Here is a 27921-nt window from a genome sequence, read left to right on the forward strand (position 1 = left end):
CGACAAAGCCTATTCCCCCTCAGGAAACGAAAAAGATTTGTCATGGGTCCTCAGATCCTCAACTGTTCTATAGCTGCAACATCGAGAGCATCCTGACTGGTTGCATCACTTCCTGGCACGGCAATTGCTTGGCTTCCGACCACAAGGCACTACAGAGGGTAGTGCATACGGCCCAGTACATCACTGGGGCTAAGGCTGCCTGCCACCCAGGACCTCTACACCAGGCGGTGTCAGAGGAAGGTCCAAAGAATTGTCAAAGACCCCAGCCACCCCAGTCATAGACTGTTCTCTCTACTACCGCATGGCAAGCGGTACCGGAGTGCCAAGTTTGGACAAAAAGTCCATTTTTACCCCCCAAGCCATAAGACTCCCTGAACAGGTTATCAAATGGCTACCCGGACTATTTGCGTTGTGTGCCCCCCAACTACTCTTTTACGCTGCTGCTACTCTGTTTATCATATATGCATAGTCACTTTAACCATATCTACATGTACATACTACCTCAATCAGCCTGACTAACCGGTGCCAGTATATAGCCCCACTACTGTTATTTTTTACTGTTGTTATTTCTTTACTTACCTATTGTTCACCTAATACCTTTTTTTGCACTATTGGTTCGAGCCTGCAAGCATTTCACTGTAAGGTCTACTATACCGGTTGTATTCGGCGCACGTGACAAACTTTTATTTGATTTAGTTGTGGTCATTATTTCCAGATCAAATGGATTACCATGCTACACACACATTTAACTGTCTGTTTTTATTACATCACCAGCTACATTTGTGACATCACAAAGCCAGCTGGTTATTTGTCCCTGTTAAATATATTTTATACATTCAATTATATTCATAATAAGTCCAAAACAAACCTATTCTAATATGTTTCTATATCACTGGCCTATAGTGGTTTCATCATTGACCATACCTGGAATGGAAGTTCAAGATCTGTCTTGTAATGTCGATAAGTGTTGAAGGTGTACAAATCGAACTTTGATGTTAGACAACGTTCACTTTCATAATTAGTTTTTGCCACACTTGTCTGAGCAGTCAAATTATGAAGACAATCCTGTTCAACATAGACAATAATGTTCAGAATACCTGCTGTGACAATTGCTGGTATATCAGAATATTTATTTACCTACAATTTATTGGAGCTATCTTTCGACATAAACAATTTTAGTTATGTTCAAGAACACATTTTGAATTATGTGGTTTAAAATATGGCACACAGTGTCTGTACATCACTTTAATATGAATAACCATAATCAAGGCATCATGATACAGAGGAAGACATAAATGCCAGTTTACCAACATGAAAAAGTACATTAAATAAAAGCTGATGACAGACACGTTTATGCAAAAAAAACAGGGGATACAGTCACATGCTCCAATGTGAATTGCAGGAGGGTGAATGTTTCTTGGTCAATGAAAGTCTTCATGATGACTGGGCCTTCATTTGGGGAAACTTCTCCTGGAGTACAGTTTGTTTTTCTCTCTCCTTGTTCTGTATTCTGGTCTTAGCACGGAGGTGTTTCTCTAGACGAAGCCTGGAAAAAAGAAAGACAACTTGTGACAACAGACGATTGCATTTGCCCTTGTGAAAGTGTTATGCAAGATGTGATATGATTAAGTGCTCTGCTTGGAGGTACAGTTATAAACGAATGCACGAACGATGTTCCTTACCTTATGTGGGGGGTGACAAATAAGGGTGTGTAGAAACGTTTGCGTTTGTATCTCTTGTTCATGTACCAAGGAAGGGCATGCTCTCTAAACCGGTACCTAGAAAAACATTTAAGATCGCAGAGTTAGCAATGACAATCAATCTTACCATTTGACACATGTGAAGTAACACTGAATATTTTAGGGAAACTGCCTTTGATTGCTTCGAGCAGGTAATTGCTCTCCCCCGATAGTTTTCCAAAGATGGTTCAACAACACTTCACTCAGTCTAGGCCAGGCTAACATGCTACATTTTGAACATTTGCTTAAAAATTGAATGGGAAACAAGTAAGGTAAAAGCAACATTTGGTTATTGTGGAAGGCGATACTTCTATGTATCATAGTGGTGTATTGTGTATGGAAGCTACGTACCAGTAGACCCGTCCAAAGATGTCCTTTCTCCAGGCCCCAGGTCTTGCTCTCTCCTGGCCTGTCTGTAGCAGGCGGAGGGCGTCTTCTCTCTCCTTCACCACTGTGTCTAGTCTCTTCATGGACCTTTCGATCTGAAGAGATACGGGTTGTTTAAATTTCTGTGTGTGGACGGTCACTAAATGACTATGCTCTACTAGGAATATCTCAATGTTCAATATTAATGAACTTGTTCAGAAAACATAGGCCTATGTCATATTTACCTTCTTTAGGCGCTCTGGACTTGGCATCTGAATTCTTTGCCTTTTGGACTCCTGCTCAATGGTAAGCAGCATGTTCTTCTCTTTCAGGAGCACATACCTGTGAAAACAAGATTTTCACCTTTTAGTTTATGAACATTCATTCTGGAGGTTAGTGGTCTTCATTCAATGTCAACCTTCTCTACTTGCCAGAGCTTATGTAAGTCTTCATTACTTTTCGTCCTTAGTTGCTTGGCAGTCCATGGTGCTCCTACAATTAAATCATTCAAATAATAGATGTTACACTCAGCTACTTACCAGTCCCTTAGGAGGAATTCATAAAACAAACGTTGCTTTGGTGATCAGTAGATATACTGGCAAAAAGTCTTACCTGACTTCACTGTTGGCTCCCCCCAGTTTTCAGGTATGTCGAAAAACTCCTCAAGTCCTCTTCTGCTGATGGTAGTGTGCAGAGGCCGACACTGGCCAAAATGACAGTGCCAATTTGAGCTCAAAAGAGGATACGTTAACCTAACAAAGAGGGGAAGACAGCAGATTCAAGTACGGAATGGTAATCTATTCAGCAGCATCCTCGCCAGTCGCCATTTCATTATTTCTCTGTGCCATTATTATGAAATGTTAGTTACTAAGGTTCTGAAGCTAACGAACTAACGTTACGGTTATATTCGGTATTAGATTCTTACCTATCAAGATAAGCCTGAGATTTGGTCAAAGTGAGAGCAGACTGTTGGACGGCTAACGATGTAGAAATCCTAAAAGCGTTTTGAAACTGTCTGCAAAGTGTCAAAACGCGTCCTACTGAGGTCGCCGCCATCTTTGCTATAATTCCCTACCCAGAATGCATCATTCAAATAAATAAAACAAAAACTCATTAGAAACACGTTTGGTCATTTTAATCATGAACAAAAGTAAAAATAAATAAATGTTAACATAAAACATTTACTTTATTATTCGCATATTTGTTTCACTTTGCAAATATGGCTGTTTTGGCTTCACATTGTAGTCACGGACCTATCACAGAACGGTATGCCTGGCCGCAGCAGCGATGGTGGGCGTGAGTGTTGTCTTTGGTCTGCTGCTAGGCTAAATCCTCTAAAATAGGGGAATTATGCGTTGAACTTGCTCAGCAGAACTGCAGCATGCACGGATCAATGTAAATGGCAATTTAACGCTTGCCTAGTCTACAATTACCTTATGTAAAAAAAATATATTTTTTGGCCATTTCTTGTGACCTTGTGCCTAGTCCTGTGACTGGTTAGCTTCCTGCTGTCACAAATTGCTAGTTTACTTTCAAGTGTCTCTTGCCGCTGCAAATAACAACATACACGTCTAATTTTACATGTATTTTTTCTCCATAGTTTACATAACTCGCTCGTGGTGCTCATTAACTTGACTAGCTCTTGATCATGACTCACAGTTCCATACATTAACGTTACACTTAAATCATTGGACGAAGGCGTATTCTGTATGGGGGGAGTTTAGTTTAAGAGCCCTGACCCCCGGTCTGCACATTAAAAGGCTTTGCATGGTCAGTCTGCAGTTGCAGTACAGCATTTACTCCGCAGAAGTCAGAGCGACCATAGTTTTTGCCCGGATGACGCTGGGCCAATTGTGCGCTGCCCAATGGGACCCCCAATCACGGCCGATTGTGATATAGTCGAATCGAACTACGGTCTGTAGTGACGCCTCTAGCACTGAGATGCAATTCTATATGCCGCAGCGCCACTCGGGGGCCTTTGCAGAGCTGTTGTCAAGGAAGTGAGTTTGTTTTTATAAAGGACCTCCCGCCCCCACCTACCGTCAACCAATCATGTCAATGCGGAGCAATATGCGGAGCCCTCCGCATTGTTACAACATTTGAGAGGCACTGAGCTGATAAGGTATCTGCATGTTTCACAGGGTTGCCAGGTCTAGCTAAAATTAATAGTCCAATGACTAATCAAAACTCGGGCAAAGGGACTGAAAACTGGCCCATATAGTTGCCATATTTATGCAATAAAACATTTTTTACATTACCTTATCGAGCCAAATAAGAAGGAATATCATAGTAACTTGTCATGACATTAGAAGCAAGATGTGGTTTTCCTCAAAATAATAATAATAATTATATGTCGCAAGAGAAAAAATAATTAGCTTTTAACTCGCCAAATAATTTTCCATGAATGGATGTCGATTGAACTTGTTTGACTGATTAAAAGCAATAAGCCACAAGGGGGTATGGTATATGGTCCATTTTCCATGGCTAAAGGCTGTTCTTACCTATGACGCAACACGGAGTGCCTGGATACAGCCCTTAGCCGTGGTATTTTGGCCATATACCTCAAACCCCCCGGGTGCCTTATTGCTATTTTAAAATTGTTACCAACGTAATTAGAACACTTAAAGTTTTTTTTTAGTCATACCAGTGATATATGGTCTGTTATAAACTGGTTGGTTCGAGCCCTGAATGCTGATTGGCTGACAGCCGTGGTAATATCAGACTGTATACCAGGCTGTATTCAGGGCTAGAACCACATTTATAATTGTAAATAAATCCCCTTTGCACATGTGCATAACTATAGATAAATCCGACAGGAGAGTTTGAGTGATGAAAATTGGCCAGAGGATCTCGAAATCTCTGAGCAAGAAACACTTGGATGAACATAAACTAATGTTAAGCAATTTTCTGGCAACTGTGCTGTTATTATATGCCAGGTGTTAAGACTAAAAACTGTTATAAATGGCCTATTTCCGAGATTGACTTGTCATTTATATGCCATTGTAGGCTACCATTTAATACAATAAATATGTTGAAATGTTGATATCCCTGTAGCCTACCTGGAGCAGGCAAACCAATTTTATAAATACCATATAACATCAGTTTATTGTTGTTGTAGCCTTATGTTATAATGACATTATTAATGGGCATGTTTAGTTAATTAAATTGGAAGTTATCAAAGCTCTATCGCAATTGCCGATCAGTTGTTAGAACTCATTAGATTGACGGTAACAGTAGTCGGATTAAGCTACAGGTAATAATCACTGGCTGTTGTTGTCAAGCATATTCAGTTTATATACATATAATTAATATTTTATTCAGTGATTGAAATGATGACCCCATCCTCAGTAGCCTATTCCAGCAGGCTATTGGGGAAAACAAGTACTTCTTACCTCGAAATCGCCTCGCTATTTATATTGAATAAATGTGCCTGTAAATTTGAACGAAATTGTTCAGTTTACATCTTACCTACATCTTGTCTAGGCTACTATACTATCTGAAATGAGATGTAGGCCTATAGACTACCTGTCTTTATCGAAGAAAACCATGGCAAAGTTGAATTACAATCATTAAACCCAGATTTTTGTCTGTAGCCTATGCCTATTGAAATGACAAGTCAATCTTGCTAATGGGCCATTTATAACGGTTTGCAGTCTTAACAAAAGATATATAATAACAGCACAATTGCCAGAAAATTGCCTAACATTAGTTTTTTATGTTCATCCAAATGTTTCTTGCTCAGAGATTTCAAAATCCGCTGTCCAACTTTCATCACTCAAACTCTCCGGTCGAATGTATCTATAGCTATGCACATGTGCAAAGGGGATTTATTTACAATTATAAACGTGGTTCGAGCCCTGAATGCTGATTGGCTGAAAGCCATAGTATATCAGACCATATACCACGGGTATGACCAACAAATACTTTCTACTGCTCTAATTATGTTGGTAACCAGTTTATAATAGCAATAAGCCCCCCCGATGGTTTGAGGTATATGACCAAGAAACCATGGTTAACGGCTTGATCCAGTCACGTGTTGCTTCATGCTTAAGAACAGCCCTTAGCTGTGGTATATTGGCCATATACCATACTCCCTTGTGCTGTTTTGCTAAATTATAGCAGTCAAACAAGTTAAATCAACATCCATTGATGGAAAATTATTTGGTGAGTTTAATAAGGGCAAATGATATTTTCTCTTGTGACACTAGAAAACAATGTCTACTATATGCCATGGCCTCTCAGTCACCAGATCTCAACCCAATTGAACACTTATGGGAGATTCTGAAGCGGCGCCTGAGACAGCATTTTCCACCACCATCAACAAAACACCAAATTATGGAACATCTTGTGGAAGAATGGTGTCGCTTTGCTCCAATAGAGTTCCAGACACTTGTAGAATCTATGCCAAGGTACATTGAAGCTATTCTGGCACGTGGTTTCCCAACACCCCATTAAGACACATTATGTGGGTGTCTCCTTTATTTTGGAAGTTACCTGTACCTTATTTGGTCCAACAATATGGTGATTCCCACCTAAATAATGTGTTGCAATGCCTAACATCCCTGAACTTTGCTTTGCAGTGGCAGTACTCTGGGGAAGCCATGGGAAGCCGATGCTTGTCATCAAGCCCACTGGCTTCTATGACAGGAGGTTTCTGCAATTATTAGTAAGTAGCTAGTTCTTCAGACTAGAACTAGCCTACTGCAAAATAAACTCTATTGTTTGGTTTACAGAAAACTGTCCCCAGCACTGAACCACAGAGTTCACTATTTTATCTCACCCCCACTTTTCTTTCTAGAAATTCTATATCATGCTTACTGGAATCACATTTGCAGTCTTTGTGACATCTGTGAATGTGTTTGTCGGTAAGTATGTGTAGATGTTTCCATTGATGTACAGAAACATTCCAATGTTTATATGTGACATGGATTACAATGACAGCACTCCAATACAAGCACGGCCACTTTTTTATGAATGTTTATGGAGAAACATGGTAAATGAGGAATTAAACTAAATATATTGTTCTTTTTTTTAAGGTGAGGCTGAACTGGCTGAGATTCCTGAAGGGTATGAGCCTGAAGCCTGAGCATTGAGAGTATTACAAGGTACTTCGAGCCCTTTGTCGCAGTTGTTTCCTCTTATCACAGTCCTTGTCTTTTTTGGAAAAAGTGACTAAACATTTTATCAGAAAATTAAATGGAAATCATCTATAAACAGAGTTACTCACATAGGCGATCCTCTGGAGATTGCTTACAATCAGACTTGGGCAAAGTAGCTTTTGAGTCCTATTGTTGTCCCTATATTTGCAGCATCCTATCACCAGGTGGATCTCACAGACCTTCTATGACTCCCCAGTGAAAGACTATGAGAAAATGATGGCCCTGATTCAGATTGAGTCTGAAAAGGAGAGATAAGGTGAGTGTCACACAGTGAACATAGTGCCAACAATGACAAGCCAGTCTATAGGGAGGAGGTACGTGAACTGGCATTGTGGTGCCAGGACAACAACATCTCCCTCAACGTCAGCAAAAAAAAAAGGAGTTGATTGTTGACTTCAGGAAGCATAGGACAGAAACATGCCCCGATTCACATCAATGGTAATGCAGTAGAGAGTCATCAGTTTTAAGTTCCTATGCGCCCACATCACAGAGGACTTAACCTGGACCAATAATACCACAACTCTTGTTAAGAGGCCACAACAGAGTCTCTAATTTCTAAGGTGGATGAAGAAATTCGGCATGCCACCCCGAGTCCTTTCCAAATATTACCGCTGCACCATCGAGAGCATCCTGATCGGTTGCATCACAGCCTGGTACTGGAATTGCTCCGTCCATGATTGCAAGGCCCTCCAGCGGGTGATAAAGAAGGCCCAGTACATCACTGAGACCATGCTGCCACCCATCCAGGACATGTACTTGAAACAGTGCCTTATGTTTTATTATTTTTTATTGTTGCATTGTTGAGAAGGAATCTGCATGTATGCATTTGGTTGATTGGACGGTGTATACTGTGTCTATCCTGTATATATGACAAATAAAAACGTAACTTGCATTCCTTTTTTGTTTGTGTGAGCAAAACAGCAGGAAAATATAAAAGAAAACAGACAATGTCGACAATATAAATCCTTAATCTGTACACATTAATTTGCCAACAAATCCTATGTTTTTGTATCTGCAGACTGCAACAGTTAGAGGTGCGTAAGCAGATGAGAACGAAGGGAGATGGACCCTGGTTCCAGATTGAGACACTGGACAAGAATCTGGTCGACTACAACGTTAAATCAAACGGTCCCACCACCCAGTGTAAACTGTCAGCGATCAGCAGTGGTGAAATAGGTACTCAATTGTCATACTTGAGTAAAAGTAAAGATACCTTAATAGAAAATGACTCAAGTAAAAGTGAAAGTCACTACTTGAGTAATACTACAGGAGTAAAAGTCTAAAGGTGTGTGGTTTTAAATATACTTAAGTATGAAAAGTAAATGTAATTGCTAATATATACTTAAGTATCAAAAGTGAATAATTTCAAATTCCTTATATTAAGCAAACCAGACGGCACAATTTTCTAAATTTATGGATAGCCAGGGGCACACTCCAACACTGAGACATAATTTACAAATGAAGCATCTGTGTTTAGTGAGTCCACCAGATCAGAGGCTGTAGGAATGACCAGGGATGTTCTCTTGATAAGTTTGTGAATTGGACCATTTTCATGTCCTGCTAATTATTAAATTGTAACTAGTACTTTGAGTATCAGGGAAAATGTATGGAGTTAAAAGTACAGTATTTTCTTTAGGAATTTAGTGAAGTAAAAGTAAATGTCCAAAATATAAATAATAAAGTAAAGTACAGATACCCCCAAAAACTACTTAAGTACTACTTTAAAGTATTTTTTACTTAATTAAGTACTTTACACCACTGGCGATCAGGATCACTGTTTGTATATTATTTTCTTCGTTACTAAAATAAAGTATCTGTCTATACATTGAAATGCTGTTTTCCATCTTTAGACATCTAATATTGTATCCTAATAGGCTTCACAATTACAGTGTTGTTTATCAGGGGCATGTTAATTTGGCTAAATGTTTTACAATTGCACGTACTGAACGACCCATTCTCTTGCAGTGGTGCACGACTTTCTATTTCTCCCATTTGGCAGCAATGTTATGATGTAATTACAACGTTCCCGACAGCAGTAAAAAAAAAAAAAAGTAGCAGCCGTTGCTGTTACTTTTGCTGTGATTCCTTTAATTCTATTGTCAAACCGAAGAGTAGTGTCTTTGTCATAACCCACGAATGTCCACTAGATGGCAGTGCTGTGATGACATTGCTCCCTCCTTCATTCTTTACTGTCATGGAAACAGTCTGAGTGAAAGCAACATCCTAATGATCGATACTCAGTATATTTGCTTTACTTGTCCATTTTCATGTCAATGCAGATGAGTGAAGCCACTTGGGACTATTGAGGTGCATACTTGGACTGATTACAGAAGTTTTGGTCAAATTAAATGAAAGGAAACAGACTAGGGTAAAAGTGTGTGTACACATATTGATATGATGCAGAATTGTGTGGTGTAGCCATTTGTGTGTGGTTTAATCAATTGGGTGGGTGTGATCGCTCGAATTACACCGTTCAGTGCGCTTCATGGTAAATTGAGCGATACCATTCTTTATTACACACGCAATTTGGTAGCCCTCGCACCTGTCAAGACCTTTTTGGTGTTTTTTAAAATGAGTTCCCCCGTTATGTTTTCAGCGTCATATCCCCAGTCGCTGGAAGAATGTCGAGACCGAATGATTTAAAAATAGGATCTCTCCTCTTGACAGCCTGCTCTAATGACTCCCGTAGCATTGTAGTGCGAGAAGTAGGAATGGGAGGATGGCTGCAGATCTAGGAGAGCTGCTGGTCCCTTATATGCCTACCATCAGAGTTCCCAGAACAGGAGACAGGGTTTTCAAGAGTGAATGTGCCTTTTCCTACGATTCGCCCGTAAGTCTCCCAATATTATGGTGTGTTTGTGTGTTCCATTCTCTTGTAAAACTGCGCTAACACACGTGAATTAGCAAACGTTGCGCTGTTTTGTGTCTGGACCTGGGAGTTCTATGACCACCGTTCTCTTGAACTTGAAAAAATAAATAATTAAGTTTACATCCAGTGGAAGGGGATTTCCTTTGTTGAAAAGGCGCTATTTCAAAGTCACACACGTAAAATCACTAGAATAGCGTTATATTGATATGGGAGTTATTGCTCACGGTTTTGTGTTTGAGAAAATAGGAGTTCTTAGAAATGGTGGTCCATCCATTTATTTCAATGTGAGTGACTTGTCATCTGCCACTTCATTGAGGAGCGCCAATACCTCTTGAGGGCAGTTCTTCCTGATGTCTTACCTCTAGGTGTGGAGCAGTCAGTGTAGCTTGTAATACATTTGGGTTCCCCATGGACCGGCTCCACAGGAGGTTGGTGACACCTTATTTGGGGAGGACGGGCTTGTAGGTAATTGCTGGAGCGGTATAAGTGGAATGGCATCAAATACATAAAACACGGGGGAAAGAATTTTCTACCACCTTGCTAGGGTTGCTAATGCTACTTCATGAGGTTGTGGTGCACATTAAGCCAGGGGTAAGGGGGATACCTAGTCATTTGTACAACAATGCATTTAAACTGAATGAGAGGGTGCGGGGGGCTGCCATAATCAACATCCATGTCTTAGGCCCCCGTGGAACAGTCAATTAACTGCCTTGCTCAGGGGCAGAATGACAGATTTTTACCGTGTGAGCTCGGGGATTCGATTCAGCAGCCTTTCGGTGACTGGCCCAATGCTCTAACCACTAAACAACACTAATGCGATGTGCAACATCTGGAAGCTGGCCGAAAATCGTAAAATGGTGGTGTAAAATAGTTTTATTAAGATGGTACACATATCTTACTTTTTTAGTTTTGTTACTCCGACAAGCCATTCAATCGGGTTACGGCAACTGACACCTTTACGGCCTTGAATGGAGGATGTTTTACGTACGAGTCGGCCCATGGGGGACACAAGTGTGTTGCTGGCTTAATACATTAGTCGGACGTAAAAGGAATAATAGAGCCATCTTGGGGTACTCACTTCACAAGACCGATTAACTGAAACACACACACGTTATTACAGGCTTTAACGCTGAAGCTTGTGGCTTCCAAGTGTTTGGCTTTTTGGACTAATTATTCAACGTTTTTTGCTACCAAACATTAGAATTGCCATTTTGAAAGTGACTCATCTGTCTGGAGTTCATCATGTCAGACTGGGGACTTGGGTTGGTTATTTTTATCCCTAGGCTTGAAGCTTGTGTGTCGAGCTACTTTAAGGTATGTCGCAGAGAGTTTTATGAGGGTCTATACTCCCAAGTACAGATATAGGTTAGTATGGAAGGTTATTTGTTGCCCTGCTACCCAAACTCCTTGCTCCTGCCAAACACTATGCCACGCCAACAGAAGTTAGTTTCTTCTCTGTAACGAGACTGGATCTGAGTATCTCCCTGACAATTTCTAGAATGCCAACACATTCTAACCATTATTAGTCCCAGAAACTGATGGTTTGGCCCAAAGCCAAATAACATGTTGGTGAACCGGCATTTTGAAAATTAATATGTGGATACCCCTTCAAATGAGTGGATTCGGCTATTTCAGCCGCAACCGTTGCTGACAACGTGGCAACATCATAGGATGCCACCTTTCCAACAAGTCAGTTCGTTAAATTTCTGCCCTGCTAGAGCTGACCCGGTCAACTGTAAGTGCTGCTATTGTGAAGTGGAAACATCTATGTGCAACAATAGCTCAGCCGCAAAGTGCTAGGTCACACAGGCATACAGAACGGGACCACCAAGTGCTGAAGCGCGTAAAAATGGTCTGTCCTCGGTTGCAACACTCACTACTGAGTTCCAAACTGCCTAGGGACACAACGTCAGCACAAGAACTGTTCGTCGGGAGCTTAATGAAATGGGTTTGCCTGGCCGAGCAGCCGCACACAAGCCTAAGATCACCATGCGCAATGCCAAGCGGCAACCGCTGGACTCGAACAGTGGCAATGTGTTCTCTGCAGTGATGAATCACGCTTCACCATCTGGCAGTCAGACGGATGAATCTGGGTTTGGTGGAAACCTGGAGAACGCTACTTGCCCCAATGCATAATGCCAACTGTAAAGTTTGGTGTTGGAGGAATAATAGTCTGGGGCTCTTTTTCATGGTTAGGGCTAGGCCTCTTAGTTCCAGTGAAGGGAAATCTTAATTCTGCAGCGTACAATGACATTGTAGATGATTCGGTGCTTCCAACTTTGTGGCAACAGTTTGGGGAAGGTTCATTTGCTGTTCCAGCATGACAATGCCCCTGTGCACAGAACAGGGTCCGTACAGAAATGGTTTGTCGAGATCGGTGTGGAAGAACAACGACTGGCCTGCACAGAGCCCTGACCTCAACCCCATTGCACACCTTTGGGATGAATTGGAATGCTGACTGCGAGCCAGGCCTAATCACCCAACATCAGTGCCTGACCTCACTAATGTTCTTGTGGCTGAATGGAAGCAAGTCCCCACAATAATGTTCCAACATCTAGTGGAAAGCCTTCCCAGAAGAGTGTAGACTATTATAGCAGCAAAGGTGGGACCAACCCCATATTAATGCCCATGATTTTGGATTGAGATGTGCGACAAGTGGGTGTCCACATACTTTTGGCCATGTAGTGTACTCTGATTGGTTAGAGATATGAGCCAATCGATGACTTTGTTTTGCACAACACTCCACATTTTGACATCACCACAAACAACTAAAACGGTGACAGTCTCAGAATGAGGTATGTAGCGATCATAGAGCAGCGGAATAACTCCGTTTGAATCATCAGGCATGGTTATTTGTGTGAATGTATTTTTGTTAAACCTTAAAAGACTTCGTCGTTGTGTGGAAATGAGGCTCTTGTAGGCCTCTGCATTGAAGTTGCGTGTCAGTTGAGCAAGGAATTTTGCTGGTGGTAGGCAGTTTGTTAGGGCTGCCAGGTAGCCTAGTGGTTAGAGCATTGGGTAAGTAACCGAAAAGTTGCAAGAACGAATCCCCGAGCTGACAAGGTAAAAATGTGTCATTCTGTCCCTGAACAAGGCAGTTAACCAGTTAACTGTTCCTAGGCTATTATTGAAAATAAGAATTTGTTCTTAACTGACTTGCCTAGTTAAATAGTTGAACTATTTGCACAGTCTGCAAAGCCACACTGGAGTTACACTGTTTCAAACATGAAACCATGTTCTAGGCGTATTTCAGGAAATAACATCCTGAATGCAAAAACACTTGATTTATGCCTATATGTAAATTGCCTGACATTTTATTGACTCAACCTTGCTGACAAATCCCAATATCCTGGAATTCCAATATCCTTGAACATTTGACATCCTTTGTGCATTGACCCCCAAATGTTTTTACACCTTGATGAAACAACATCAATATAAGAAAATATCAGTACAAACTGAGATAATTGCATTGTCTATGTACTGGCAAACCCTCTGACCCATAGAAATGTACTAATTTATTAATGGATTCCATCTGGCGAGTTACCATTAGAGACCCAAAGTAAGCACGCCTTAAGAACCATTTTTGTTTTCTAGTGTGTTTGGGGTGATGCAAGGCAGGTTAGATGCTAGTGGCAGGGGCACAATGTTATTGGTTCTCCGCCCCCTGGGTATCTGGTGTTCAGATTTTTGAACCACCTATTTGGAATTGACATTGTTATGGCAGTGGGGTCTTAAATGATTGACACTTAAATGATTGACACCCTTTATAAAGGTGAGCAAAAATTAAGGATACAACTACTGAGCTATATTATATACACAGAAAATGGGAAATGTTATACAAATACAATTTCTCAGAGAAAGATTTTGTTTAACACGTTTTAAAAAAATTCTCAAAAAGGTAAGGGTCAAAATGATTGACACCTGTGTTTTCAGTACCTTCTTTTCTGCTCATGTGTTCAACTTTTGACACCAAATCCACCACTGGTGTGCATGGCCAAAGAGGTCTATTTTCATTTCATCCAACAAAGGTAAACGCCTGGAGTTTGCTAAACGGCATTGGCACTTGGCTTGGAACCGGTGCTTTGGTCAGATGACATGACAATCGAGCTCTTTGGCCACTAACACCAATAGTGGGTTTGGCATTGAAATGACAAGAACCCCATACCTACTGTAAAATATGGTGGATCTTTGATGTTATAGGGCAAGGGCATCATAGACTTTACCCAGTACCAGGATATTTTATCCAAAAACCTGGTTGTTTTTGCCAGGAGGCTGAAACTTGACCACAAGTGGATCTTCCAGCAAGGCAAAAACCCCAAGCACACATCAAAACACACAAATAAATGGTTCATTGGCCAGTCTCCAGACTTGAAATCCATTGAAAACCTGTGGTTTAAATTGAAGAGGTTTCTTCCTAGGTTTTGGCCTTTCTAGGGAGTTATTCCTAGCCACTGTGCTTCTACACCTGCATTGCCTGCTGTTTTGGGTTTTAGGCTGGGTTTCTGTACAGCACTTTGAGATATCAGCTGATGTAAGAAGGGCTATATAAATAAATGTGATATGATTTGAAGAGAGCACAGACTAAGGATATCAAGGATCTGGCTTAGTGCCGTTATCCTCGCAAGGTGAGGTTTTGATAGGTATTGAAAAAAGGGGTGTCAATAACTTTGACCCCTACCTAATTGAAAAAACAATTTTATTGTTAAACCAAATCTATTTCTCTGAGCATTTAACCAGAAACCGTGGATAGATGGCGGCATTCGCACAAAACTGAAAGTGCGAACCGCCTCATTTAACCATGGAAAGATGACCGGGAATATTCCCTCCGCAAGGCAATCAAACAAGCGAAATGTCAGTATAGGGAAAAAGTGGAGTCGCAATTCAACGGCGACTCAGACACGAGACGTATGTGGCAGAGTCCACAGACAATCACGGACTACAAAAACAAAATCAGCCTCTTCACGGACACCGACATCTTGCTTCCAGACAAACTAAACACCTTCTTTACCCGCTTTGAGAACAATACCGTGTCACCAACACGGCCCACTACCAAGGACTGTGGGCTCTCATTCTCCGTGGCCGACATGAGTAAGACATTTAACGCGTTAACCCTCGCAAAGCTGCATCCCTAGCCGTGTTCTCAGAGCATGTTCAGACCAGCTGGCTGATGTTTCCGGATATGTTCAATCTCTCCCTATCCCAGTCTGCTGTCCTTACATGCTTCAAGATGGCCACCATTGTTCCTGTACCCAAGAAGTCAAAGGTAACTGAACTGAATGACTATCACCCACAGCACTCACTTCTGTCATGAAGTGCTTTGAGAGACTAGTCAAGGATCATATTACCTCCACCTTACCTGTTACCCTAGACCCATAGCAATTTGCATACTGCCCCAATAGGTCCACAGACGATGCAATTGCCATCACACTGCCCTAACCCATCTGGACAAGAGGAATACCAATGTAAGAATGCTCTTCATTAACCACAGCTCAGCATTCAACACCATAGTACACTCCAAGCTCATCATTGAGGCCCTGGGTCTCAACCTCGCCCTGTGCGATTGGGTCCTGGACTTCCTGAAGGGCCGACCCCCAGGTCGTGAAGGTAGGAACATTTCCATTTTGATGATCCTCAACACTGGGGCCCCCTCCTGTACTCCCTATTCACCATGACTGCGTGGCCATGCATGCCTCCAACTCGATCATTAAGTTTGCCGACAACACAACAGTAGTAGGCCTGATCAGCAACGACGAGACAGCCTATGGGGAGGTGGTGAGGGCACTTGGTGTGTGGTGTCAGAAACTCCCTCTCACTCGATGTCAACAAAACAAAGGAGATGATCGTGGCCTTCAGGAAACAGCAGAGGGAGCATCACCCTATCAACATCAACGGGACAGCAGTGGACAAGGTGGAAAGTTAAGTTCCTCGGCGTACACTTCACGGACAAACTGAAATTGTCCACCCACACAGAAAGTTTGTTGAATGCGCAACAGCGCCTCTTCAACCTCAGGAGGATGAAGAAATTTGGCTTGTCACCTAAAACCCTCTCAAACTTTTACAGATGCGCAATTGAGAGCATCCTTTCGTGCTGTATCACCGCCTGTTACGGCAACTGCACCGCCCACAACCGCAGGGCTGTCCAGAGGGTGGTGCGGTCTGCACAGCGCATCACCGGGGGGGCAAACTGCCTGCCCTCCAGGACACCTACAGCAACCAATGTCACAGGAAGGCCAAAAATATCATCAAGGACAACTAATACCCGAGCCACTGCCTGTTCACCCCGCTACCATCCAGAAGGCGTGGTCAGTACAGGTGCATCAAAGATGGGACTGAGAGACCGAAGCTATTTTTTCAATCTCAAGCCCATCAGACTGTTAAACAGCCATCACCTCCAGTCTTGAAATCATTGGCCAATCTAACAAATGGATCACTAGTCACTTTATGAATGCCAATTTAATAATATTTACATGTTATAATAATAATATCCCATATGTATATACTGAATTTTATACATCTGTTGCATCTCGCCTCTGCCGCTCAGTCATTGCTCATCCATATATATATGTGTACATATTCTTTAAATTAAATGTTTTATTTAATCCATCTACACACAATAAGCCATAATTACAAAGCCAAAATAGGTTATTAGCAATTTTATAAAAAATAAAAAAACAATGTATTTACACTGTATATACATTAGCTCAGTATTTGAATAATTTATTTTATACAGTCATTTTTTTCTGATCTTTATCAAGGGTGTCAATAATGTCAGACCCCACTGTACATCTAAAGCATTTCAGATGCTCCTGACATGTGCTACCTCAAATGGGTATGTATTTATTATGGCTCCCAATTAGTTCCTGCTAAGGCAGCAGCTACTCTTCCTGGGCTCCAGCAACATTAATAAGGCATTTCTATACTATTTCTAAAATTACATGACTGTCACGCCCTGACCTTAGTATTCTTTGTTTTCTCTATTATGTTGGTTAGGTCAGGGTGTGACATGGGTGATGTATGTGTTTTTGTTCCTGTCTAGGGGTTTTGTATGTCTATGGGTGTTTACTAGTCTAGGTGTTATGTATGTCTATCTATGGTTGCCTAGATTGGTTCTCAATTAGAGGCAGCTGTTTATCATTGTCTCTGATTGGGAACCATATTTAGGCAGCCATATTCTTTGGGTATTTCGTGGGTTATTGTCTATGGTTAGTTGCCTGTGTCTGCACTTGTTTATATACAGCGTCACGTTAGTTTTGTATAGTTTGTTTAGTGTTTCTTCGTTAATAAATAGAAGAATGTATTCACATCACGCTGCGCCTTGGTCTCCTCCATTCAACGAACGTGACAATGACATTACGTGGCCACTACACAACTACCACATTCCAACAATACAAAATCCATGTGTACGTGTGTAGAGTACGTGTCTTACTGTGTGTCTCTTCACAGTCCCTGCTGTTCTATAAGGTGTATATTTATGGTTATTAAAATCTGATTCTACTCTGATTCTACTGCTTGCGTCAGTTACCTGATGTGGAAGAGTTCCATGTTGCCATGGCTCTGTAGTACTGTGCTCCTCCCATAATCTGTTCTTGACTTGGATTGTTAAGAGACCTTTTGGTGTCATGTCATGTGGGGTATGCATGGGGCTCCGAGCTGTGTGCTATTAGTTTAAACAGACACCTCTGTGCATTCAGCATGTCAACACTTATTACAAAAACAAGTAGTGATGAAGTCAATCTCTCCTCCACTTTGAGCCAACAGTCTGTTGGCTGACAACACTAGACTGTGTGCGTTTTGCATGTTATTCACCACATGTTGTTTTTGTCCACAGGAGTCTGAGGGAGGTTTGTATGTGTGTATGAACACATTCCTGGGCTTTGGCAGAGAACATGTGGAGAGACATTACCGTAAAACCGGACAGAGCGTTTACATGCATCTCAAACGCCATGTCAAAGAGGTAAGGAGTCATACCATGTGCTTAATTATATATTGGTCTACACTTACAATGCAGTTTTGTGTTCAGTTTCGGCAAAAAAAAACATTGAATGAAAATATCTATTGAACTGATAAGAGGCTGGCTTGTAAGTTTTCTAGAGGATTTTAAAGAGACATTTACAAAAATGGCAACTTCGTCATCTCCAGCACCGCCCTAACATCAACGCATGTGAAAATGGCACGTTTCTATGTTTTCAATGACATCATCCTCTGACATGAGGACACTTTTGACATGATCTGGTACTTTACTAACCGTTGGTTAAAATCTGACGTCATCTGGTGTGCCACTTTTTGACGACAAAACATATAAACCCTCACATATGTTGACGTTGTGGTGACCCTGGAGATTATAAACTTGACATTTTGTTTTAAACGGATACTTTTTTTGGTCTTATGTACATATTCATTTGGAAGTCCCTTATCCTCAGATCTGTTAGGTTCAGCCAATACAGTGGTGTGCTTCGTGCGCGTCTTCTGACGTGAATAATTGCACGGATAGGCACACTATAACCTCACCATCGCTGGTGCGATTTCAGATTAGTCAGTGATGGATCATTGTATGTAAGCCTATCATAGTTCTCCATGCAAGTGTATTCCATCCCTCTTCCTTATTTTTGACCCTTTTGATCATGTTCTTTCCCTCCATTGATTTTCGTTGAGACTGTCACTCTGATAATCCTCATCGATTTTAAACTGCCTCCTGAGAAATGCTATGTGGTAGTAATAAGTTAGAAATGCGTAGTTGGGGTGAGAGAGCACTCTGATTCGTTATTGTTGTGATATTTCAAACATACTGATCTACATCACATCCTGATACAACCTTCAAAATAAATAAAAATACGCAATGCTTATTTTATTGCTAGCAACCCGCTCAAGGCCATCAGACTGTTGAACGGCCATCACTAACATTGAGTGGCTGCTGCCAAAATACTGACTCAAATCTCTAGCCACTTTAATAATTAGAAATAGGATGTAATAAATGTGTCACTTTAAACAATGACACTTTATATAATGTTTACATACCCTACATTACTCATCTCATATGTATGTACTGTACTCTATACCATCTGCTGCATCTTGCCTATGCCGCACAGCCATTGCTCGTCTATATATTTATATGTACATATTCTTATTCATTCCTTTACACTTGTGTGTGTGTGTATAAGGTAGTTGTTGTGAAATTGTTAGATATTACTGCACGGTCGGAACTAGAAGCACAAGCATTTTGCTACACTCACATTAACATCTGCTAACCATGTGTAAGTGACCAATAAAATTTGATTTGATATATTCTGTATATATTACTATCACCTAAATGGTCACTTAATATCACTCACTTTTCTGTTTTCCTGACAAATGGATATAGCCATGTAGTTCTTTCCTCCATCTTACAGCAACAGATCAACTAGGTCAGAATGCCGGTCTCTATTTAGAATCAGTAGGAGAAATTGGAGGTTCAGTTGTAAACGACAACCTTAGCTGCTACTGTTTTCCTCTTGGTTCTAATTGACCCCAGATAAGCCCCCCTGCAAGTGACTCTATTTCCATGCCTGGGTCTGTCCAGAAACGGCTGGCCACATTCCGCCTTCTCCTGCATCTGCTGCTTTCCCGTGTGGCCAGTTGGTTCCAGAGTGCGTCAGCATTCTTTCTGTCTGTTCGATGTGGCCGCCTCCCTGCCCTATTGCACAAATGATGGGCATCCACCTGAACCCGATTTGGATCAGAAGGACCCAGTCCGTTAACAATGAAAGGGCTTGTAGCCTTAGCTAGCGACTTGAAATGTTGACAGTCTACTGACTACTCTATTGATTGTAAATGTTTTTTTTAAAGTACTTTGTTTCATATTGATTGATTTATCCACGTGTGGATTTCTATGGTTGATACTGTTATGATTGACAGTTTGTCAGCCAACACTAGACTGTTGTATTAGTGTTGATAAACTAACATTACATTTACCAAAACAGTTTTGGTATTCTTATTTGTCATGAATCATTTTTAGAAAACAATGGGGGATGTTTCATGGCTTGCTTTGAGATATTAAGACCTATATCTTGATCCATGAATATAATTTCTACCTGTTGACTTGTTTCCAACAGAAAGCTACAGGTGCCGCAGGGGGTGCCATCTCCAGAAGAAGAAACGGAAAAGTATTCCTAGGTAAGCCTGATACTTGTTATGTCCTAAAAACGACTTGTCTATCATCATGGGGAGTTCCCCTTAAACTCAATCTCCTGATGGTTTATTTACAGTACAGTCACATTTCTCTCTCAGTAGTCTGTTTGTACCCAGTCGTTCCTGAAGAGTAGGACAAGACTCTACATTTCCCCTTTCTAATCACAACCTGGTGGCGTTTCAAATATCAGTCTACTTAATTGAAAACGAGTTTGAGATGGAATTCTCTTGAATCTTATAACAATTAATAACAATGTTTTAATAATCACATCCTTCTCAAGAAAGTCTTGATCTGCTGCAAGTATTCCAGTCGTTTTTGCGCACTGGCTGGGTGCAACTGTTCGGGGATATGTTATCGTGTCATGCTGTTATTGTTTTCATTTGGTTATATGGCAGTAGCCCTACACTGGTCCCACACTATTTTGCCTAAAGGGAAATCTTCCCATGTCCAAAGTCGAGGCCTGGGCCCCCAGTCCTTCACTGCCGCGCAACTCTAAATTTAGCTCATTTATTTGTATATGCAGTTAGTAACCGTTCTAAATCCAAAGTGCCACATGCTCGACCTGGCCTCCTCCCCTCCTGCAGGGGGGTTAGTTTACAGTGGGCTGCCCCTGCATGTCGCTCAGCCGTCCTCAGCTGCTGCACCCTGTCAACCCTACCAGCTGACACACTTATGCCACTGGCCACAATGACGTGGGCAAGGGAGGGCCAGGTGGTGCTGGCTTCTCCTGCCCTAGCTGACTGTCGTTTAAACATCAACGTTTGCTAGTGACCTCCTCTGTTTAACCGCCCCACCAACATTCACTTACCCTCCATTCCCTTATCTCCCACTATCCACTGAAGCCGGATAACCAGCCACTCTACGCCTTTGCCTCTGTAGTTTACGTACGCTGAAGCGCTAGGTTCCAAGCGTCACGCTCCCATTATCGGACATGCTCGATTGTCGTCTTTCACTCTGCAGGCCTGACCCCATTTTGGAGCCTCGTGGATCCAAAGGTCCCTCTAGCCTGACGTGAACTGCATTCTCCCTCCCTGAAACAAAATTGTGCTTTGGCATTTCCATACCAGTCTGATGATCTAATCAGTCGACCATCAGCCCTCCCAGCCAAGTCATCATCTTGTTACTAGAGGAGTGGGGTTGAAAGGTAGACTAGGGTCTATGTATGCAGTAACCTTAACCTGACTACTTACATGACTGAACAATTCATCCATTATTTTACAGTTTCGGAAATCATAGGAACAGTGGGAGATAATGATTTATTTGACACAAAAGGTTCTGTCTGAGACGTCCCAAATACTTTACATGTGAGGTTTTGATTGGCCAGTTATGCGCTGATGCGTATTCTCGGGTAAAAGCAGATTTATCCCGGATGAAAGTAGGTTTAATTCAATTAAATCTACTTTAATCCGAGAATACTCATCAGCCCATAACTTGCCAATCAATACCTCATATATACAGTATTTGGGATGTATCAGACAGAACCTTTTTGTTCCCCACAAGGTCGGGGACCTCCTATGTGTGACATATTTTTTTTTATGGGCCTAATAATGAAGACTTCATTTAACTGTAAAAATGTATTACCTTTTGTGGGATGGCCACAACCAAGCATGTCTTCGTCTGATTGTCAAATAAATCACTTCAAAAATAAGGTGCTGTGCACCACGTTTGTCCACTCCAAAATAATAACCGATTCTAAAACGGTGCACTTTGTACCCGCCATTTGATGAACGGAAAGGGACGTCTATTCAAACACCAAAACGTGTAAGGACATTCGGCGATTGTATTCTACATCGATTGATCTGTCCGTGGGTGTCTCGGTCCCGGCCATTCATCTCTGCCTTGGCAAATGTTTTGTGTTCACGTCGAACAGCACTAGCTTTTGGAGCGTATACCACAATGATGGTATAATAGCCTGCAGACGTCTTGCCATGTTTGTTTTAAATATTGTGATAGGCTCACATTTTACCGGTACGGCGTACCCGCTTACTTTCACCCCTGAGTATTCTATGACATTCTTGACATGATATTGTGACATTTTTAAACGAGGACTTTGCTTCATACTATTGTCAGTTGAACTCCACAGCTCTGCAGCTGTGACATCTAACCCTAAACCCTAGTCTGGGTTAGAATCACTTACTAGATGTATATCTTATTAATCCAGCTAACATGGAAGCTCAAATGTTCAAGAAATGCAAGTACACACCCCATTTTTGTATTGGATAACCCACATGTCAGTTACCCTCTAAGGCATTTCTGATATGATGTCATTTGTTAATCCCCTGAAACCCCTACCATATTCATATTTATTTATTCATATCATATTTATTTGATCCTATCATGTCACTTTTATCCTATCTAGCCAAGACACTTGCTTTGTGAAAGGCTCCACTCACTGTTTTATGGTAACTGAATGTCAATGTCTGCTTCCTCTCTTGCAGATTTAGAACTAAACCGCGATTTTAACGGAGATGAGTACGATTGTGAAGACGAGGCCAAGCTCGTCATATTTCCAGACCACTTCGAGATCCCCTTGCCAAATATTGAGGAGTTGCCTGCACTGGTCAGTGAGTGTGTGCCCGTGCCCTCTGTGTGCCATGCATTCTGAAGGGAAACGGTGGTTCACGCACCATCCTTTGCCTTGCATATCATGTTTTCCGATGCCATGGGTATCCTGTGATTTTCTTTTCATGCTGTGTTATTTTCTTCCCCACAGGGTCTTATGTTTGTGAAAGCCACTGTGTGCATGTACTGGTTATGACACTTGCATAAGAGTGTCGACTCACATTTATTCAACTTAGTTTTTTTCCCCTGCCAAGAAGTTTCCTTTCGGTTGAAAGTTTATTTTCTTAAATCCTTTGTTATAATCAATTCTTTAGTCATGTTTTTTTCCTTCCTTTTAATAACTTTATGACCCTGTCATGAAGCATTATGACCATCCTGTGTCACTTTACTCGGACTAAGAAAATACACTTTATGACACTGTCGAAGCATTATGACCATCTTAAGCCTATTACGAACATTCCCTTACATCAGTCATCAGTCAAAAAGAGGGTGTCTTGTCCTGCTCTTGCATTCACCCCAGTCATCAACAACAGAGCATTGGGGTAGGTGCGCATAACTGACATCAATGTGTGCGCAATTACAATGATAATTTAATATGGTCAATAATAAAAAATAATTTTAAAAAGTATATGACAAAAACATACTGTTGACACAGGCTATGGTCTAATATAATGTTTTCAGTTTTGTGGGTTTTTACACTCATATAGGGGTCATAACCTGCCATAAAATATGTCACAATAGGTCAAAATGTGTCATAACAGTGTTATGACCATATTATAACTTATGACAAGTTATAGCAGTTGTTATTATACTCATAAAATCCAAATGTAATAAATGTCAGAGACCGCAATATAAATATACATATAATGTATATTAATTTACGCTGAGTATATCAAACATTCCTAATATAGTTGCCCCCCACCCCCTTTCCCCTCAGAACTGCCTCAATTTGTCGGGGCATGGAAACTACAAGTTGTCGAAAGCGTTCCACAGGGATGCTGGCCCATGTGGACAATGCTTCCCACAGTTGTCTAGTTGGCTGGATGTCCTTTGGGTGGTGGACCATTCTTGAGACACACTGGACACTGTTGAGCGTGGAAAAACCCAGCAACATTGCAGTTCTTGACACAAACCGGTGTACCTGCCACCTACTATACTATACCATGTTCAAAGGCACTTCAATCTTCTGTCTTGCCGATTCACCCTCTGAAAACCTCACTTACACAATCCATGTCACTCGCAATTGTTTCAAGGCTTTAAAAAAATCCTTCTTTAACCAGTCTCCTCCCTTTCATCTACAATGATTTTGAAGTGGATTTCATAAGTGGCATCCGTAAGGGATCATAGCTTTCACCTGGTCAGTCTGTCATGTTTTGTACACTCAGTGTGTACAGTGCCTTGCGAAAGTATTCAGCCCCCTTGAACTTTGCGACCTTTTGCCACATTACCCTACATTATTCATCTCATATACATACGTATATACTGTACTCTATATCATCGACTGCATCCTTATGTAATACATGTATCACTAGCCACTTTAACTATGCCACTTTGTTTACATACTCATCTCATATGTATATACTGTACTCGATACCATCTACTGTATCTTGCCTATGCTGCTCTGTACCATCACTCATTCATATATCCTTATGTACATATTCTTTATCCCCTTACACTGTGTATAAGACAGTAGTTTTGGAATTGTTAGTTAGATTACTTGTTGGTTATTACTGCATTGTCGGAACTAGAAGCACAAGCATTTCGCTACACTCGCATTTAACATCTGCTAACCATGTGTATGTGACAAATAAAATTTGATTTGATTTCAGGATTCAAACATAAAGATATAAAACTGTATTTTTTTGTAAAGAATCAACAACAAGTGGGACACAATCATGAAGTGGAACGACATTTATTGGATATTTCAAACTTTTTTAACAAATCAAAAACTGAAAAATTGGGCGTGCAAAATTATTCAGCCCCCTTAAGTTAATACTTTGTAGCGCAACCTTTTGCTGTAATTACAGCTGTAAGTCGCTTGGGGTTTGTCTCTATCAGTTTTGCACATCGAGAGACTGAAATTCTTTCCCATTCCTCCTTGCAAAACAGCTCGAGCTCAGTGAGGTTGGATGGAGAGCATTTGTGAACAGCTGTTTTCAGTTCTTTCCACAGATTCTCGATTGGATTCAGGTCTGGACTTTGACTTGGCCATTCTAACACCTGGATATGTTTATTTTTGAACCATTCCATTGTAGATTTTGCTTTATGTTTTGGATCATTGTCTTGTTGGAAGACAAATATCCGTCCCAGTCTCAGGTCTTTTGCAGACTCCATCAGGTTTTCTTCCAGAATGGTCCTGTATTTGGCTCCATCCATCTTCCCATCAATTTTAACCATCTTCTCTGTCCCTGCTGAAGAAAAGCAGGCCCAAACCATGATGCTGCCACCACCATGTTTGACAGTGGGGATGGTGTGTTCAGGGTGATGAGCTGTGTTGCTTTTACGCCAAACATAACGTTTTGCATTGTTGCCAAAAAGTTCAATTTTGGTTTCATCTGACCAGAGCACCTTCTTCCACATGTTTGGTGTGTCTCCCAGGTGGCTTGTGGCAAACTTTAAACGACACTTTTTATGGATATCTTTAAGAAATGGCTTTCTTCTTGCCACTCTTCCATAAAGGCCAGATTTGTGCAATATACGACTGATTGTTGTCCTATGGACATAGTCTCCCACCTCAGCTGTAGATCTCTGCAGTTCATCCAGAGTGACCATGGGCCTTTTGGCTGCATCTCTGATCAGTCTTCTCCTTGTATGAGCTGAAAGTTTAGAGGGACGGCCAGGTCTTGGTAGATTTGCAGTGGTCTGATACTCCTTCCATTTCAATATTATCGCTTGCACAGTGCTCCTTGGGATGTTTAAAGCTTGGGAAATCTTTTTGTATCCAAATCCGGCTTTAAACTTCTTCACAACAGTATCTCGGACCTGCCTGGTGTGTTCCTTGTTCTTAATGATGCTCTGCGCTTTTAACGGACCTCTGAGACTATCACAGTGCAGGTGCATTTATACGGAGACTTGATTACACACAGGTGGATTGTATTTATCATCATTAGTCATTTAGGTCAACATTGGATCATTCAGAGATCCTCACTGAACTTCTGGAGAGAGTTTGCTGCACTGAAAGTAAAGGGGCTGAATAATTTTGCACGCCCAATTTTTCAGTTTTTGATTTGTTAAAAAAGTTTGAAATATCCAATAAATGTCGTTCCACTTCATGATTGTGTCCCACTTGTTGTTGATTCTTCACAAAAAAAATACATTTTTATATCTTTTTGTTTGAAGCCTGAAATGTGGCAAAAGGTTGCAAAGTTCAAGGGGGCCGAATACTTTCGCAAGGCACTGTATATGCAGTAATAGTGTGTAAAGACAGTATATGAATAGAAAAGGTGTGTGTATAGCAGTGGTTATTACAGTGGTACAATTGCAGAAGTGATTCCAGTGGTGCAAACCAGGGTTGGGTTCAATTCCAGTCAGTTCAGGAGGTACACTGAAATTCAAATTTTCTTCAATGCTTTTGAATTTGGATCATTTTGAATTGGTTTTACTTGACTGAATTAACTGGAAAATAAATTGACCCCAAACCTGGTATGTATATGATTTAACCTGTGTTGTGTTAATCATGTGTATATAGTATAATGGGCAGGACTTCCTAACAGTAGCTTAGATAGTAGTATTGGTACTGTAATAACAATTTAGTCTGTCCAATGTCTATCTACATTATAATATGGATTTTGATGTTATTACATTATTCGTTGAAGTTATTACATGATTAATAAACATCTTTACACATCTGATAATGTAATAGCCAACGGAAAATGTAATAAGTTATTACTCTATCTGGGGGAAACTATTAGATTATCATTCAACTGTTTTAATAACTTTTCTGGAGATTTACTACATTATCCATTTGTTACATTATATTAAAAAAACACATTACATGATTTAAAAGTGACAAAAAGTTTATTTGCCGTTGTTACGTTATCCCCTACCAGTGATGGTGAAAGACAAATCAGCGAGACATTACCATGATACTCTATATTATTAACAAGGTTTCAGGAACATATCCTCTCTCTTATCCTCACTGATCTAACTGGGATCCGGTTATATATCCTCCTGTATGCTCCACAGTCCTAGACCTGTGACTAGTCCTCGTCTTATTATTTCAGTGAGTCACAATCACATCACATTCACATCGCATGTCAGTGATTCACATCTCCCCAGTCAGATCTAATGCCTCCTGTGTGTCCCGTGACTCCCAGGTGACAATAGCCTGCGATGCCGTGCTCAACGCTGCGTCAGCCTACAAAAAACAGGAGCCCGACTCCTGGGACGAGGAGATCCAGGTTTCCAAACATGCCAGGAGTCTTCGACAGCAGGATAACGGCGTGAGGATCCCACCCAGGTAACGAATTGCCTACTGATTGGACTAACAACTGTCATGCAATAATGTAGATATGCCATTATGGTGGACGGTGGCTTCAGAACAACGTCCCCATCAGCCATCTGTAGAATATGTATGTCTGGTGTCATTTTGTGTTTCTTGTGTTGCTGCTAGTTTGTGGGTCCTCTGGTGTTTCTGGTGTGGTTTAGGGGGTCATTCTGAGTTACTTAATAATGCAGGTAGTTCTCAAACTCTTTGGGTCTGTCTACCACTTTTTTGATAGCAAATTCATCAGGGACCCCTCCTTAAGGAGTTTTACTATGACTTTGGCAGTGCATGGCCGGATGAACCAAGTCTCTGTCCCTAGGAAGGAACATTTTTAAAGGCATTGGAGAGAGAATTTTGCGGTTTTCAAGTGAATTTCCTACAATTCTACGCTTTTTGTCATGTGGCAGAGAGCTGTTTGGTTGCAGCTTTAAAGCCAATATCCTGCAGTACTACACATTTTGCCATGAGGCATTGACAAAAAGTTGGTGTTTTTAAAGGCCCAGTGCCGTCAAAAACTAGATTTTCTTTGTTTATATACATGGAGTTGTCACGTCCTGACCCTAGTTCCTTTTTTA

The 27921-nt window shown here is 41.1% G+C and overlaps 2 protein-coding genes and 1 pseudogene across 4 annotated transcripts in view; 2 read left to right on the forward strand and 1 right to left on the reverse strand.

The window, feature by feature from the left end:
* Nucleotides 1–1103: 1103 nt before the first annotated feature.
* mrpl47 (mitochondrial ribosomal protein L47) lies at nt 1104–3171 on the reverse strand. The gene is made up of 7 exons (XM_046300747.1): nt 3031–3171; nt 2718–2857; nt 2537–2597; nt 2351–2447; nt 2091–2221; nt 1683–1778; nt 1104–1546 (listed from the first exon to the last, which is right to left on the reverse strand). The coding sequence occupies exons 1-7, from the start codon at nt 3159–3161 to the stop codon at nt 1435–1437; spliced, it is 768 nt and encodes a 255-aa protein (XP_046156703.1). The 5' UTR covers nt 3162–3171; the 3' UTR covers nt 1104–1434.
* A 221-nt stretch (nt 3172–3392) lies between these two features.
* Nucleotides 3393–8550, forward strand: LOC123997446 (annotated as a pseudogene).
* Nucleotides 8551–9786: 1236 nt separating this feature from the next.
* LOC123997445 (ubiquitin carboxyl-terminal hydrolase 13-like) overlaps nt 9787–27921 on the forward strand; it is a 71596-nt gene continuing 53461 nt past the window's right edge. For 2 of the 3 annotated variants that reach the window (XM_046301694.1, XM_046301696.1), the window contains exons 1-5: nt 9787–10094; nt 17962–18087; nt 20222–20282; nt 22737–22858; nt 27177–27319. In XM_046301694.1, the coding sequence (XP_046157650.1) occupies nt 9984–10094; nt 17962–18087; nt 20222–20282; nt 22737–22858; nt 27177–27319 (563 nt within the window). In that variant the 5' untranslated portion in view covers nt 9787–9983. The remainder of the gene's footprint in view (nt 10095–17961; nt 18088–20221; nt 20283–22736; nt 22859–27176; nt 27320–27921) is intronic. The other variant, XM_046301695.1, reaches the window with a different exon arrangement.

Source organism: Oncorhynchus gorbuscha, linkage group LG15, assembly GCF_021184085.1.
Source record: "Oncorhynchus gorbuscha isolate QuinsamMale2020 ecotype Even-year linkage group LG15, OgorEven_v1.0, whole genome shotgun sequence".
Lineage (NCBI taxonomy): Eukaryota > Metazoa > Chordata > Actinopteri > Salmoniformes > Salmonidae > Oncorhynchus > Oncorhynchus gorbuscha.

Bases quoted from the DNA above. Each gene is read 5' to 3' on its own strand.
- mrpl47 (XM_046300747.1), bottom strand. From the start codon at position 3,161: ATGGCGGCGACCTCAGTAGGACGCGTTTTGACACTTTGCAGACAGTTT. The intron at 2,598-2,717 runs GTAAGACTTTTT...ATTTAATTGTAG, and splicing joins GGAGCCAACAGTGAAGTCAG to GAGCACCATGGACTGCCAAG. The intron at 2,222-2,350 runs GTAAATATGACA...GTATCTCTTCAG, and splicing joins GTCCAGAGCGCCTAAAGAAG to ATCGAAAGGTCCATGAAGAG.